This window comes from Zeus faber, assembly GCF_960531495.2.
Source record: "Zeus faber genome assembly, chromosome: 12".
Lineage (NCBI taxonomy): Eukaryota > Metazoa > Chordata > Actinopteri > Zeiformes > Zeidae > Zeus > Zeus faber.
Genome location: NC_137196.1, coordinates 15697329 through 15711868, shown reverse-complemented (window position 1 = coordinate 15711868; position 14540 = coordinate 15697329). Strand labels below are relative to the sequence as shown.

At 46.0% G+C, this 14540-nt stretch overlaps 3 protein-coding genes across 3 annotated transcripts in view; 1 reads left to right on the top strand and 2 right to left on the bottom strand.

Moving 5' to 3' along the window:
* Window positions 1-167: 167 nt before the first annotated feature.
* rpe65a (retinoid isomerohydrolase RPE65 a) lies at window positions 168-3679 on the top strand (the record flags this gene model as incomplete). Its single annotated transcript, XM_080010381.1, has 14 exons — window positions 168-178; window positions 657-739; window positions 874-1024; window positions 1116-1223; window positions 1390-1531; window positions 1644-1791; window positions 2014-2095; window positions 2191-2323; window positions 2436-2575; window positions 2660-2789; window positions 2895-3009; window positions 3128-3222; window positions 3320-3431; window positions 3534-3679. The coding sequence occupies 14 exons, from the start codon at window positions 168-170 to the stop codon at window positions 3677-3679; spliced, it is 1596 nt and encodes a 531-aa protein (XP_079866507.1).
* Window positions 3680-5353: 1674 nt separating this feature from the next.
* Window positions 5354-9465, bottom strand: LOC307238509 (RING finger protein 11-like). Its single transcript, XM_080011514.1, has 3 exons — window positions 8908-9465; window positions 8066-8235; window positions 5354-7340 (listed from the first exon to the last, which is right to left on the bottom strand). The coding sequence occupies exons 1-3, from the start codon at window positions 9028-9030 to the stop codon at window positions 7169-7171; spliced, it is 465 nt and encodes a 154-aa protein (XP_079867640.1). The 5' UTR covers window positions 9031-9465; the 3' UTR covers window positions 5354-7168.
* A 1977-nt stretch (window positions 9466-11442) lies between these two features.
* The window catches only part of cacna1eb (calcium channel, voltage-dependent, R type, alpha 1E subunit b), a gene marked incomplete at both ends in the record, with an annotated part of 51967 nt that continues 48869 nt past the window's right edge, over window positions 11443-14540 (bottom strand). Inside the window, 4 exons of the mRNA XM_080010380.1 lie at window positions 11443-11982; window positions 12769-12932; window positions 13069-13195; window positions 13699-13803. Coding sequence (XP_079866506.1) covers window positions 11443-11982; window positions 12769-12932; window positions 13069-13195; window positions 13699-13803 — 936 coding nt within the window. The remainder of the gene's footprint in view (window positions 11983-12768; window positions 12933-13068; window positions 13196-13698; window positions 13804-14540) is intronic.

The following is a 14540-nucleotide window of genomic DNA, read 5'->3' as shown; positions in this document are numbered from 1 at the left end:
CCGCAGTGACTCTGTGTATAAGTACCTTCAATCGGACGGCGGGTCCGAGACCTTCCATTTCAGAAGTGACCACAAGTCGTCTGACTGTGTGTGTGTGTGTGTGTGTTCTCTGTGCGTGCGTGCGTGCGTGCGTGTGTGTGTGTGTGTTCCAACAACGACAAGGAACAATGGTCAGCAGGTGAGTTTGGGACACATTTGACCCATTTCATTCCACTTCCATCGCTTCTAATGGCACGTCAGTGTACCGACCAATGTGTTGACGGGGGCCCGCTTTGAATGATCGTACACGCCGTGACAGCGTCAGAAAGTCTTATGCTACGAAGCCACTTCTAAAAAAAAAAAACTGTGTTTTAGGGTTCACTGAGGTGCGATTATTGTCGGATTTGGAATTTATGGAATTTAATGATTGATTTGAAAGTCCTCCCCCCCTCGATCCTGTGACTCTCACAGCAACTTAAAGGCTCAGTGCCGCTGCCGCTCAACAGTTAATGCTCTCGGAAGATTTTAAAGGTCTGAAGACTGAGACCCGCTCGCCATGTTTGTGTGATCCGGGTGACCGATTCCAAGCGTTTTACTGTGTTTTTGACGATGACTGGATTTTTGTTTTTCTTTCTTGAATATTAAAGGAACGCGTCTCTTCATTTCAATTGCAACAGGTTTGAGCATCCAGCGGGCGGCTATAAAAAGATCTTTGAGACTTGTGAAGAGTTATCTGAGCCCCTTCCGGCAACGGTCACAGGTTTGTTGGCTGCTCTCCGACACTCCCGGACAATCAGAATGGGAAATAGTGTGCGAGCATCCAAATTAGGGGCGGATATTTGAGCATATGTCTTCAAAAGTGTCATGTTTTTAAACAAAATAATATTGTTACAGGCCGAATTCCTTCGTTCCTGAAGGGAAGTCTCCTCCGCTTGGGACCGGGTCTCTTCGAGGTCGGGGATGAGCCGTTCTATCACCTGTTCGACGGCCAGGCGCTGATGCACAAATTTGATTTCAAGAACGGACAGGTCACCTACTTCAGGAAGTACGAGGGGGCAGGCTCGACCTTTACGGTGGCGGCGCGTCAGGGGCGTCGGATTTTTAAGAACATAACCCATATTTCCGCCCGCCTCCAGGTTTGTCAAGACCGACGCCTACGTGAGAGCCATCACAGAGAAGCGTGTGGTCATTACCGAGTTCGGCACCTTCGCTTACCCCGACCCCTGCAAAAACATCTTCTCCAGGTCGGTCCCCCCCGACGGCCCTGCGGTGCACGATGACCTCTAACTCCGTAATGTCTGGAGTGCACTTTGAATGCATCTGCACGGCATCGAACCACGGAGCGGCCGTTGCGTTTTCAGATCATTTTTGTGCGCGTCGGCTCATCTACAAACTGTTCTCCTCGTGCAGGTTTTTCTCCTACTTCAAGGGCGTGGAGGTGACGGACAACTGCCTGGTGAACGTGTACCCGATCGGCGAGGACTTCTACGCCGTGACAGAAACCAACTACATCACCAAAGTCAACACGGACACTTTGGAGACGCTGAAAAAGGTACAACGATGTCAGTTTTGTCGCACAGCCACAGGTAGTCGTTTAAAACGCAATCTCGCTGTTTGGTTTTGGATTCTTGGAACTTTTTTTTTTTTTTTTTTACACCGCGCAGGTGGACATGTGCAACTACATCAACATCAACGGCGTGACGGCTCACCCCCACATCGAACGGGACGGAACGGTGTTCAACATTGGAAACTGCATGGGGAAGGGTGCTACGCTGGCCTACAACATCGTCAGGATCCCTCCCACGCAGAAAGGTCAGCGCTCGCTACTTGTGTCACTCTATGGAGCCCTAGACATTCCTTTGCCGTCGTTTATTTTCCATTAAAGCATTGGGGAGTAGCACTCTACTGTGGCTGATTGTGATCATTTACCCCGCATCAGTAACTACAGATAGTTATAAAAGGGCCACACAGGACAAACTTGAATGTTATAAAAAAAAATTAATATCACAATATACTTGTGTCTTTTCGCCTCAGATAAGTCTGACCCCATTGAGAAGTCCAAGGTGGTGGTGCAGTTCCCCAGCGCTGAGAGGTTCAAGCCGTCCTACGTGCATAGGTACGCGGCACACAGCTTTCGGTGGCCCACGTCAAGAGTTCGATTTATTTCATCGAATTCATGGCAATTTACCGATCTGACCTCGTCCGTGACAGCTTCGGCATGTCCGAAAACTACTTTGTGTTTGTGGAGACCCCGGTGAAAATCAACCTGCTGAAGTTCCTGAGTGCCTGGAGCATCCGAGGCTCCAACTACATGGACTGCTTTGAGTCCAACGAGACCCTGGGGGTAAGAACCCAGAGTAGATCCTGGTTCTGGCTTGGTTTCTATAGAGCCTGTACTATAACCATACATGCTACTACCGTCCTATAACAGCTGTTTTATGTTGCTTTTTTCGTAGACATGGTTCCACTTAGCCCAAAAGGACCCGGGAGAGTACATTGATCACAAGTTCAGGGGAGCCGCCATCGGCCTCTTCCATCACATCAACACCTACGAAGACCAAGGCTTCGTGGTCGTGGACCTGTGCGCTTGGAAAGGGTACTAGGTTTCTGTAAGACAATTTGAGGCCGACAACGTTGCTGTTTTTTTTCTGTTCCCTCACAATGTTTCCATGTGCGGTAGTTTTGAATTTGTTTACAACTACCTGTGGCTGGCCAACCTGCGTGCCAACTGGGAGGAGGTGAAGAAGGCGGCCATGATGGCCCCTCAGCCGGAGGTGCGCAGATATGTCATCCCCCTGGACATACACAAGGTGAGTTGGTTTCTCTGCGTCGGGCATAACCGACGATGGTTTCCCGCTCATGGAACTCGTGTTTCCCGGGTCCTCACCACCTTCTTGATGTTCATGGACTTTAAGGAGGAGCAGGGGAAGAACCTGGTCAGTCTGCCGTACACCACGGCCACAGCGGTGATGCACTCCGATGGAACCATCTGGCTGGAGCCGGAGGTGCTGTTCTCTGGACCTCGCCAAGGTACAGTGACCGCCTCAAATCCGTTCTCCCCTGTTGTGATTGAAAATAATGAATTGGAGTCGGCCTCCGTTTTTATTGACTCATCTTTTTTCATTCCAATCTATTTCGGTGTCCTTAGCTTTCGAGTTCCCCCAGATCAACTACGAGAGGTACGCAGGGAAGAACTACACGTATGCCTATGGCTTGGGTTTGAACCATTTCATTCCCGACAGGGTAAGTTATGAGAACACAACCAATCGCCAGTGGTTCAGTGAGTGGAAACTATGTTTCCGTCGCTTTTTCAATTCACCCATTGCTTATCCACGTGTAGATCTGCAAGCTAAACGTGAAGACCAAAGAGACATGGGTATGGCAGGAGCCAGACTCCTACCCATCCGAGCCTCTGTTTGTGCAGACCCCTGATGGAGTGGATGAGGATGATGGTAGGTCACCAACCACACTAATGCAGCGCACTTCTGACTGGACTTTTGTAATTGTCGCGCTTGGGGTGAAAGCTTCATCGTGCCCTGGCTCTGTGCTTCCAGGCGTGCTTCTGACCATCGTGGTGGCGCCCGGGTCCCAGCGACCAGGCTACCTCCTCATCCTAAACGCCAAGGACCTGTCTGAGATCGCCAGGGCGGAGGTGGAGTGCGCCATGCCCGTCACCTTCCACGGGATGTACAAACCCTGAGCCGCCGCGTCCTGAAACCTGCACGGTCAAGTTCAAGGCTCTCGACCTCGGCTAGCTCGGCTTTTGAACAGGAAAAAGAAAATTACTTTCGTCACGTCAGGAAACTAAATTCTTGGTCAGCGGTAGTGATTTGTCTTCTCTCATGTGCACAATTGATTTAGGGTGCTCAATGAGTTGCAGGTTTAATTCAAAACTTTATGAATCAGTGCTGATCTATCACTAGAGCTTTACAGTGCAATGTACCATGTTGTGTGTGTGATGAAAATAAAAAAAAAATTTTGTTCATAAGATGCGTCTCCTTGATTCATTCTATGCAAATTGGAGGTGAAAGGAGCACCATGACAAGTTTTATAATGAAATACTAGTAAATATAGGTGTATAAAGGCAAGCTCCCATGACAGCGACCATCCACTTAATTAAATTCTTACTTTGATTAATAGACAAATATCTGTACCAGCTCTTTTGGCATAGTTGTTTAGCAGAATCTGTTTAAAGGCATTTTGCTTAAAGGTTTCCCCTGTAGAAAATTCTAAAGGTTGTGATTTTTCAATCATCCTTTTCATTTCTATTCCTGTAACATCCAGCTGCACGGACCATTCCGATCCAGGAACAACCGACCCTTGTTTTCTGTTCAGAAAAACAAAATAATTATTTTACACATCTTGAAGCTGCTAAAGCTTTCGTTAACAAAATACATTTGTGGCAGTTTCGCCTACCACACGCCCCCCAAGTGGCGTTTTCAGGACCACAGAGTCACAGATGATGCGGTTGCAGACGCACAAGTTTATTGTAGACAGGGGGCTAGGTGCAACAAGCTCCGGAGCAGATGGACATGTGTCATGCCAAGGGATCCTCTCCTGGATGTGTGTGGGGATGGGGGTTTTATCTGTTGCCAGTTAGACCATTCGTGCAAGGAGCAACTGGTGTACAGCCACTCTGATCCTGGGCCCATATTATCTAGACCCAGGACGGGTGTGATTGCTCAAACCACACCATCCCCACATCACAACATTCTATATAAAAAAAACCAAAAAAAAACAGCGACAGCTATTATAGATATTTGATATATGTAACAGAAACTGTTGGCGAATAACTTTCCTCGTGTTTTCAAGGCCGTGAGATTAATCTTTCCACAAAGCTTTCTTTTAAAGTTGCCCAATTGTAATCTGATCGCCCATCATCACCCAAAGCATGCAAATCGTGACCATTACAGCAACACAAAGCTGATTAACTGCGTCATTAACCACAAAAATATCTTGAATTACCAGGGTGTAACAGATGTGTGGCCTTTCTTAAGATGGCGAAAGAGCATCAGAAGCTGTGAGCCAAGATAATCCGCATTTCTTCACACAGAACAGGGATTTCAAATAACTTGGGTTGAATGGTGATGCTGCTTTTCAGTGGAAAAATAGAAAATATGAACTCTTGCTACCATCTGTGGTACAACCTGTTACTGCACTGCCAAGCACTTAAAAGCCAAAAGGTTTAGCTGATGTAATTTACCAATTTCATTTGCACTTGTAATTCAATAATTGGATGCATTAATTGGAATTCCTGCAGCCTTTGGCAAACCTGATGATGTCATTGCATTTTCAAAAAGGCATTCTGAAATGTTGCTTGGATTCATCCGCCAATTTACATGTAGTTTGTGCTGAATGAATAAAATAACAACTGTGTGCTTTCAGATTTATTTTTGTTTTACAGACATTTTCAGAAAAACAAAAAAAACAAAACATCTTCAAACCAGAGAGGAAAATCGCAGGAAAATAAAGCTGAGAAGTACGACATGTTATCTCAGATACATCACGTTGTGTGAGAATTTTCGGAAATTGGTTTGGGACAGAGGTTTGCATAATCAGGCTGGAACCTGTGGAATAGCTTCATAACTAAGGCCGCGATTCTAGAATATGCGACCGGTCCATAATACTACAAGAAAAAAAAAAAAAGTTAAAAAAAAAAGACAATATATAAATCATGAGGGAGAAAAGGAAAGGACGGCCACAGAAACAGTAAAGCATAGTCACCAAGCAAACTGAACCCAACGCTGCAGCCCAGTTTGCGGAACTGCACTAAAGGAACAAAAACCCATAAATCATGAAGCCGACCACGATCGTTTTCAGGAACGTGACAACGAACACGACGTGCGAGGGGATTTTAAAGTCAACGGATAGAATGAGTCTCATCAAATCGGGTGTTTTCGCTGTCAAACCGGAGCCAACCTCTGTCCCTCTACGTACACGGTACAAAAAAAAAAAAAAAAAAAAAAAAAAAACCCCAAAACACAAACGGGTCAAGACGAACCAGAGTCACGCCACAGGATCACAGAACTCATGAAACATCTTCGGGATTACTTCAATGTGATAGCTGTCCACGGACATAATTGATAAGACTTTTATCAAATCTTTTTTTTTTTTTGTTGTTTTTTTTTTAACTTCAACTTCTGCATTGCAAGGAAAAAAAAAAAAAAAAAAAAAAGGAAGGAAATATTGTAGTGCAAGGTATTAGGTATATATTAATATATTATTTCCATTATAATCCTGTACGTAAAGTGCAAATCTCTGGATCAGATGGATATTTGTGCAAGCATTTATTCATTTGAGACTGATCCACCCGCTCATGCAAATGAGCCCTTTACATTGGCTGCCAGCGTCCGTCACCTCTTTGGGTCAAAAGGATGAACCTTACACCGCAAAAACTCCAACTTCTCCAACTTTCGATTGAATACAAGTTGTTTTTTTTCGCCGGACATTCAGAGGCAGCTTCGCCATTTGTGGTTAAATTGGTGATGGAAAATTCTCAGTGACCCAATAAAATGAACAAACAATGGGATCACACAGATCTCTGCCGAACATACACGTTATTATTTGTTGTTGTTTTTTTTTTTTTTTTTTTAACGCCCTGTGGTTTCTAGAGAGCAGCAAGCAGCTTTTATGTAGATTTCACTATTTTATACTCACCTCCACAAAGTGCAAGCCTTTTTTGTTTTCTTCTTCTTTTTAAACGCTGGGAGCACGTTGATGCTATGAGGTCCATTTCCTAATGGTGCCTTGGTGATTCCATGAAATTTGCATTTTAATGTCTCGGCCAGATTCTATCAACAACTCAGTAGCTTCATTTCTTTCACTAAAATGGATGCTCACCTGACGCCAGCGATCAGTTTGGGGGGGGGGGGGGGGGGTTGAGGCGCCACTGAGACCTGCTCGAGTGGGGATCCAGAGTGGGTTGCAAAACACGGAACGCCGCCGCACCCCACACCCACACCCACACACACACACACACACACACACACGTACGTTACCGTACAGATCCGTCTAGTCGTTCTATCAGCACAGACGATTTGGTGTCACACACTGTAGGGGTGGAAGGCAGTTTGTCGACTACAACATCTAGTATCAAAACGGTGGCGGGAGGGGCGGCCGCGGGGGTTTCTTTGTGTTTGAAGCTCGGCGGCGGGCGTGGTCGGTGCGAGCGTGGAGGGGGGGGGGGGGATCAGTTGGTCTCGTAGGTGGAGAGCAGCGCAGCGTCCACGGGCTCCATGCAGGAGGGGCAGGTGAAGGAGCGCATCAGCCAGTCGTCTATACAGTCCATGTGGTAGATGTGCATGCAGGGCAGGAACCGGATGGGGTCCCCGTAAACAAAGTCCATCATACAGATCACACACCTGCGAAGAGGACGCACGGCGGGAATCACACCACAGCAAGATGACGGAGTATACTTATTGAGGGTTTTTTTTGACTCACAGCTCACTTTTCAGGTTTATACTGCTCACAATTTTCCTGTTTATTTTCCCATATCCTGCCATATTTTAGTGTGTAGGTCACTTTTCAGGTTTATATTGCCTACTTTTTTCAGGTTCATTTTCCACTAGTCTGCAATATTTAATTTTTATTCCAGTTTCATTCCAGTGTTTGTAAGTATAACAGCCTATTCACATTTTTATTCACATGCACTTTACAGCACATATCTGTATATACAAATAGCCTATCCCATTATACATAAGTCTATTCCCTTCTATTTTGTACACACGCTTTGTATGATCTTTTTGGCTTTTATTTTATTTTTTTACATTTTATTTATATTATTCTATTCCCTAACTGCATTACGTTTTAGGAATCAGTCAGGTTCAGTTAGTTGCTAGGAAGGTAGGTAGGAATTATGTTTGCTATTATGTTTGGTTTAGTAACTTTTGTGCATAATCTCCAGGTGCGTTGCAAAGACATTTCACTGTGTATATGTATGAACGTATGTATATGTATGTGAGAAATAAACCTCTTGAACTTGAAACTATTGTTTTTGATGTGAGATGCTGGGACATCTCACATCCATCTATCTATCTATCTATCTATCTCAGTGTAAACAAAGCAATGCCAGGTGGAAAACACCTACTCCCGAATCTTTTTCTCTGAGCCGTCCTGGCCCCCGTCGTACACGCCCCTGGGGAGGTGCTGGATGAGGCCGATGCGCTGGGCGATGCGGACCTGCTCCTCTTCCGTCAGCTGCGTGGCCAGGCGGGTCTGGCTGGGGGTGGGATGGTACGTGGGCATGTGAGCCTGCTCCTGGAAGATCAAAAATCAAACCAGGGATCAAAACAGGACACGTCACCGACCGAAACAACTCACATGTTTGGATGTTTGACCTTAACAGCGGCGAGAAAGTCTAAAACCGAGGCCAATAATTAAAGAGAAATCATTGAGGCGGAGGAGCAAAAAGGCCCCTAAACCATGGTGCAGATTATTTTGAGAATGGTTTGCTATAGTTCAAGACTAATACTCCGAGAGCAATAATACAAAAGAAATAACAATTGAAAATCATCCACTGATCATGATCGTTCATCATCCTTCAAGGTCGATGACCCAAAACTGAAATTCGCAATAATATTCACCTATTTTTTATTCCACGCATTAAGCTTGTTTGCTTTTTAACATTACTATTTGAGTGCCTTTTAATAATGTGAAGCACTTTGAGTTGCATGTTGTATGTGAAAGGTGCTAGACAATCGAGGTTATCGTCATCCTTATATTATTATTCACCTTTGAAATCTAGCGCCACACTATTTTCCAATAACAATTAACCCTAAATAAATACAACTACTTCAAATCCAGCGCTTTATGTTGGCAATTAGATGGGATCCTGGTGGCACTTCCCCAAGTATATTGTCCTGCTCGGCTTCATTTTAATAAGCTATGACCTGCCCATTTGGACTCCTCGTCGTTGAAGGTGCTCCCCACCTGGTAGGGCGGAGGGGGCTCCAGGTCGGGGTCCGCTCCGTCTCCATAACTCGCTCTGTCTGACTGCGATTCGTGAAGCAAAGAGATGTCGTCCGATGTGGGAGATTTCAGACAGTTGCCCATATCTTTGTTTTCTCCGTGGCTTGATGACCTGCTAGCCAAGCACCCAGCAGGCGTTTTTTTCTTTTATAGTGTGTATATATGTATATATAAGAAAAGCCACAACGAAATTACCTATTGCCCAGAGGTGTGCCGTGCATTATTTATAGAACAGGGATGTGTGTCTCAGCAGCCGCACATGCTAGCAGCTGCTTAGCATAACAGCTATCAAAACAAAGCACTCCCCTCGGAAGGTTAGCCAGCTTAGCGTAGCACAGCATACACTTCCCGGTTTATGCCTCGCTCATTGCTCGACAGAAGAAAGATAAGGTAATGGCGGTCGCGGAAAATAATTCACGCCGACGGCCTCCCCGCGCTCAGGACGAAGGGCTGTCTCTCCGGACTTGCGCCGACAGCCTCCCCCTCCAACTTCAGGTGTAGCGTCGGTTAGCTTCCTGGCTAGCTCTCCCCGGAGGACATGGCGGGGCCAGCGGAAGTGACGTCACGGGCCCCGCTTTGCGGCGCTCTTCGTTCCGCGCGGATCCATTGGATGTTTTTCTGAGACGTCACAGGCCCCCCCCAAAAAAAAACAACAACAACAACAACAACAACAAAAACAAACAAAAACACACGTGTTGTTTACGCGTCGCGTGCACAAAATGAATAAATAAATACATTGAAATTTGTATATTCAATATGCAGCCTGCATATATTCATGCAATATTCCATTGCACAAATATTAATTCCCCCCCTGCACTGTGATCCCATACACACACACACACACACACACACACATATATATATATATGATTATATTTGTTATGTATATATATAATGTTTCATAATATAGATTATATTATTATTAGTATTGCTCTGCTGACTGTTTTTCACAGCCTCTGCAGTTCCAAATAAACAAATAGTATGTGCAAATAGTAAACAGTGCGGAGTCTTTCAATAAATACAGTGGCATATTAATAATAATACCAGTAATAATGATAATGATGATGAGAACAACAATAATTCCACCGTCATTTCAAGCATAGGGACGTTGTGCTCCAATAGAGGCGGTGCTGGTCCAGGATCAGGCTTGGATCCAAATCCTCTGAGGCGTCTGGGATGGAAGAAACCAATGCCGCTCAAGAGTGCAACTCGATGACACTTTTATTTGTATTTACAACTATTGTACACATAAAAACCCAACAATTATATGAATTCCGGTAAATTATGGTACAAATTGTCATCAATGTTTTTGGTTAAGTGAGTTTCACAGAATTGGCCTTCGTCAGGCAAAGTAAATGAATACAAATACCTTAAAATTTGAAATGTCGTCACCTTAAAGCCCATCAGCCTATACAGTGTATTTCACTCGCTTAATCTTACAGACAGCATATTTGTTTCCTGTACATTATTAGTAATTAGAAGATGAATGCATAATTTGGGTGTTCATGTGTAAATGGCGTGTCATGATGTGTAAAGTTTTTCTACAGTTGTTTGTCCGCAATGGTTTTAAACATCCACAAAATTTGTTAAAAAGTTAAAAAGATAGCTAGGCAAATGAAAAGAGTTGAACGATCATATTGTTTTCATAGTATTACCCTGATTTTCTATTGTGTACATATTTTTTCTGAAATACAAAAGACTAAGTGTTAAATACATTGGATATTGTGGCAAAATGTTATAGTTAATTGCACATTATACCATTTTTCCAAATTCATGAGTCTATATGTGTATATCTCTTGCACACTCAAGCATACCGAAATAATTCAGCATAATGAGTATTGCTTACTATTATCCACATTGACACATGAGGCTTCACATCATTTCCAGATGGACAATTGAACTAATCAGGTCAAAGAAACTGTTGCAAAATATGTGATAATGGTGTCATGGCATCACAATGTATTTACAAAACTGTGTATTTAAAAGAAAACTTGTTTCTCCTTTTGCGCATAGTTACATCTCCACACACCCAACAGACAAGAGCAACATTGATTCGTTGTTAGAAACACCTGCAGAAATGACAATACCTATTGACATATATGACATAGTTCTAATAATTCCACTCATTATACCTTCCATTCACTTCTTTTGCATTTATTTACCATAAATCCCAAGAATACTTGAGGCTCATTATTACTCTATCTTAAAAACAAATAAATAAATAAAAACAGGCAATGGACCGTCCTCCTTGTCAGGTATGTGTCAATTGGCAACTAGATTGAGGAAGTGTTGTTCTCAAGTTTTTATTAATTTTTTTCAATTCCCATGTTACAAAACATCCATTACCCAGAAACTTCAAAAGTCTTCACGCCAACAATGACAGTGTCCCCCGCTCTATTCATACTAGTGCTCTCCTACACCTTCCTGGGACTGGCCCTCCTTCGTCTGCTCCTCCTCCTGCTCCTCTACCCTCCTCCTCTTCCTCCGTTCGTCTCTTTAGCACCGGTCGTCCTCCTCTGTGTCACTGAGTGGGTCGCCGCCCGCCACAGATACCGTCTGCGCCAGGCGTTTCCGGAAGTGTCCGTTGGGGACCTGCCAGCCGGTCCGCGAGCGAGTGCGGACCGAGCTGATGGTGTTGGCGCGCCCCAGGCTGTGGGCCACGGCCGCCTCGAAGGTCAGCGTCTCCATGGGGCCGGAGGGGTCCGGGCTGTGGTCGTCCTCCTGGGAGGCCAGGAAGGGCTCGGAGGGGTAGCGGCGAGGGGGGGATTGGCGTCGGCTCGCCGCGCCCTGCCTCTCGGCCCCCGCCCCCGCCGCCGCCGCCGCCGCCTCTTGCTGGCTCTCCCATGTGGGTTTGCCTCGCCTCAGGGTCTCCGGGCTGCCGTGCTCGTCCTCGCAGACGGAAGGCTGCGTGTGACACACGAGAGGGGAGTAGGAGACGTGGGGGCGAGAGCGCGTCGGGGTCTGGGACAGAGGCCGCCGGCCGCTGGGGGTACTAGACTCTGAAGTAGAAGGGACTGGGCTTTCTGAGCTGTTTCCCTGGAGACAGGAACAACAAAATGTATGACATACAGCTTGTCTTCTCAGGAAGTGAACAAAGTATTTAAACTATTCTTGCTGTCAGGACTTTCCAAACAGAGAATCTGTGAATGAGCCATTTTAGGGACCAAACATACCCGAGTAAGTATGCAAACAAAATCACTGCAAACCTAAGGTCTGGTTCTACCAACTAGGCGTGCGCTCCTATGTTCCTGTGGAGGTAATACCCCTGGACTCCACCAGGGAGCAGTAGATGTGGTTAGCAGATTGACATCCGCAATAGACAAACAACCAGGAAAAAAAAAAAAGAGAAAAAGAATCATCGCAAAAATAAAAAGAAAAGACTGAATCGCTCTCAGAGGAGTTGAAATAAATGTGCGTTAATGAACATGTTCCGCCACTCGCCTCAACTCAAATTCAATCTCCATGATAAGTGGAAGAGAATTTAAATATAAGGGATCAAGTGAACACACAAAACATGAAAAAAATATGAGGGATATAAAATATAAGAGATTTGGGAGGCTCTCTGACAGTTTCCTGATGTTGTGTGATGCAGCCCCCCCCTAGCTGCAACACGTGGTACTGCAGCTGCAGCTACGCAGCTGAGAACGCAAGGCAGAAGACGCGCACGCAGCCTCGCGTGGCTCATACTTACAGGTACGTTTTGGCCCGAAGTGTCGCTCTGGTATTTAACTTCTACGGGAGTAATTCCTCTCAGACTCTCTCTCTGTGGTTGGCCAGGTTTCCTGGATCTAAAGTTTTGTTTATCGCGCATCTTGGTCCTACCTGTTTTTCTCGGGGGAGGTGCTTCTCCCTGCTGGAGCAGCGCGAGGCCTGCTGGCTCCTTTCCTCTGAGTTACAGCGAGACGTGTCTGTGGAGAGGAGGTGGCAGCGCTCCTTGGAGCGTCCGCGCTCCCTGTCACCCTGCTGCCAGTGGTCGGAGCGCGAAACTGCAGGAGGGGAAACGACACGACACTCTAAACTTGAATTTCAAATAATACAAGAGTATAAATAAAACCCCAAAAGGGTATATAATACACAGTTTTTAACATAAGATATTGTCTTATCTGCATACATACGACATACCAGCCGCCTTGTAGCTTTTGTGGCGAGGTCGATAGACTCTCTCAGGGCTCTGTTCCTCTTGCCACATGCCATTCACCCGCTGATCTGTAGATGCCGAACGCTTCAATGAGCCACTGGCAACCTCAGTCTGATTACACCAGGACACAAAACGAAACAAACAAACACACAAATGTATTCAAAGAAAGCAAATTTAAAGGAGAGAGAGAGGGCACTTGGTAAATGCATGTAAAAACTATATGAAGTTTCTGAGAAAGAGCAACTGAGAAAATTCTTAACGTTAGCGGATCCATGCAATGGACACCGGTGGGAAACCCTCAAGCACTACTAATTGAAGTTTATGTTTCTTCGTCCTGGCTTCCCGGACTGTGAAATGCCGGCGGATGTTGCGAATGAAGTTGACAAACAGTATCGGCATCCCAGGGTCATGCAGCGCCTCTCGACCGGCCAAAAACTGACCGAGCCTTTAATCAGACACCCAAAGTGACAGATCACCGGCCAAAAACCCAACATTTGAAGTCACCTGGTCTGAGACACACGTGCACACAAGGCAAAAGGCGTTGCATGCAGCCAGAGAGGTCCCACGGATCCGACGTGGAGAGCCGTGGAGGATGCACGTTCAGAAGCCTGTACCTGGGACTCTATTGCCAGACGCGGCATGGAAGCGGCCCGCGCGCACAGGACCCTGCCTAGCGGGAGCTCTAGTGAGGCTCCGACCACCTCACCGCTCTGCCCCACCTAGGTGAGCAAGGGAGACAGAGAGAGGATGGCAAGGAGGGACAAGGCACCCGTCAGGCTGGTCTGGAGTCCCGTCTCCAGGGGAAGACGAACGAGGGCAGGCAAAAAAAAACAAAAAAAAACTCATCACCGGGCAGTCAGAGGCGGCCATGACCAAGTGCCCTCCTCAGTGCCATCATCCATCCAATAAGAAGCCATTGCAGACCGAGAGCGACAGAGCAGCCACTCCTGACAACAAAAGACAATGACTCCGAAGAGAAATTTGGTTACTGAAGGAGGCGAGCGGGAACACGACAGTGACAAAAGCGATGACAACTCGCAGGGAAAAAATGGATTTAGTGCATCTGTTCTGAAGTGCAAACAGTCATGCCGGGTCAGGCCCTGATGTCCCCGTTAGCCACCAAAAAAACCCCGAGCTCGCAACATCGGTCTCCGTGCTGCGGCCGCGGTTTACGACAAAAAGAGCACAAACACTAATATGAAGCTGTTCTTGAGTAAACCTCATTCCTCGAGCAAACACCTCAGACCAGTTAAATCACACAATGCAGACAATGAGACAACGCAAACAGCGAGGCAGCTTTCCTCTGCTTATCCAAACCGCCACGGGACCAAAGCGTAGGTACTGCATATCGAGGACAGGAGCGCAGAGAGAGAGAGCGATGCCGCGCTCTGCGAGGTGCGGAGAAACTGCCGACACTGGAACGTTAAATCATCAATAACATAACCCAAAACCAAAC

What these genes read in the sequence shown, in the direction of transcription:
- LOC307238509 (XM_080011514.1), bottom strand. Translation starts at nt 9,030, where the DNA reads ATGGGCAACTGTCTGAAATCTCCCACATCGGACGACATCTCTTTGCTT. An exon ending in AGCCCCCTCCGCCCTACCAG is followed by an intron (nt 8,236 to 8,907) that starts GTGGGGAGCACC and finishes TTGATCTTCCAG; the next exon opens with GAGCAGGCTCACATGCCCAC. An exon ending in TCAGAGAAAAAGATTCGGGA is followed by an intron (nt 7,341 to 8,065) that starts GTAGGTGTTTTC and finishes TCCTCTTCGCAG; the next exon opens with GTGTGTGATCTGTATGATGG.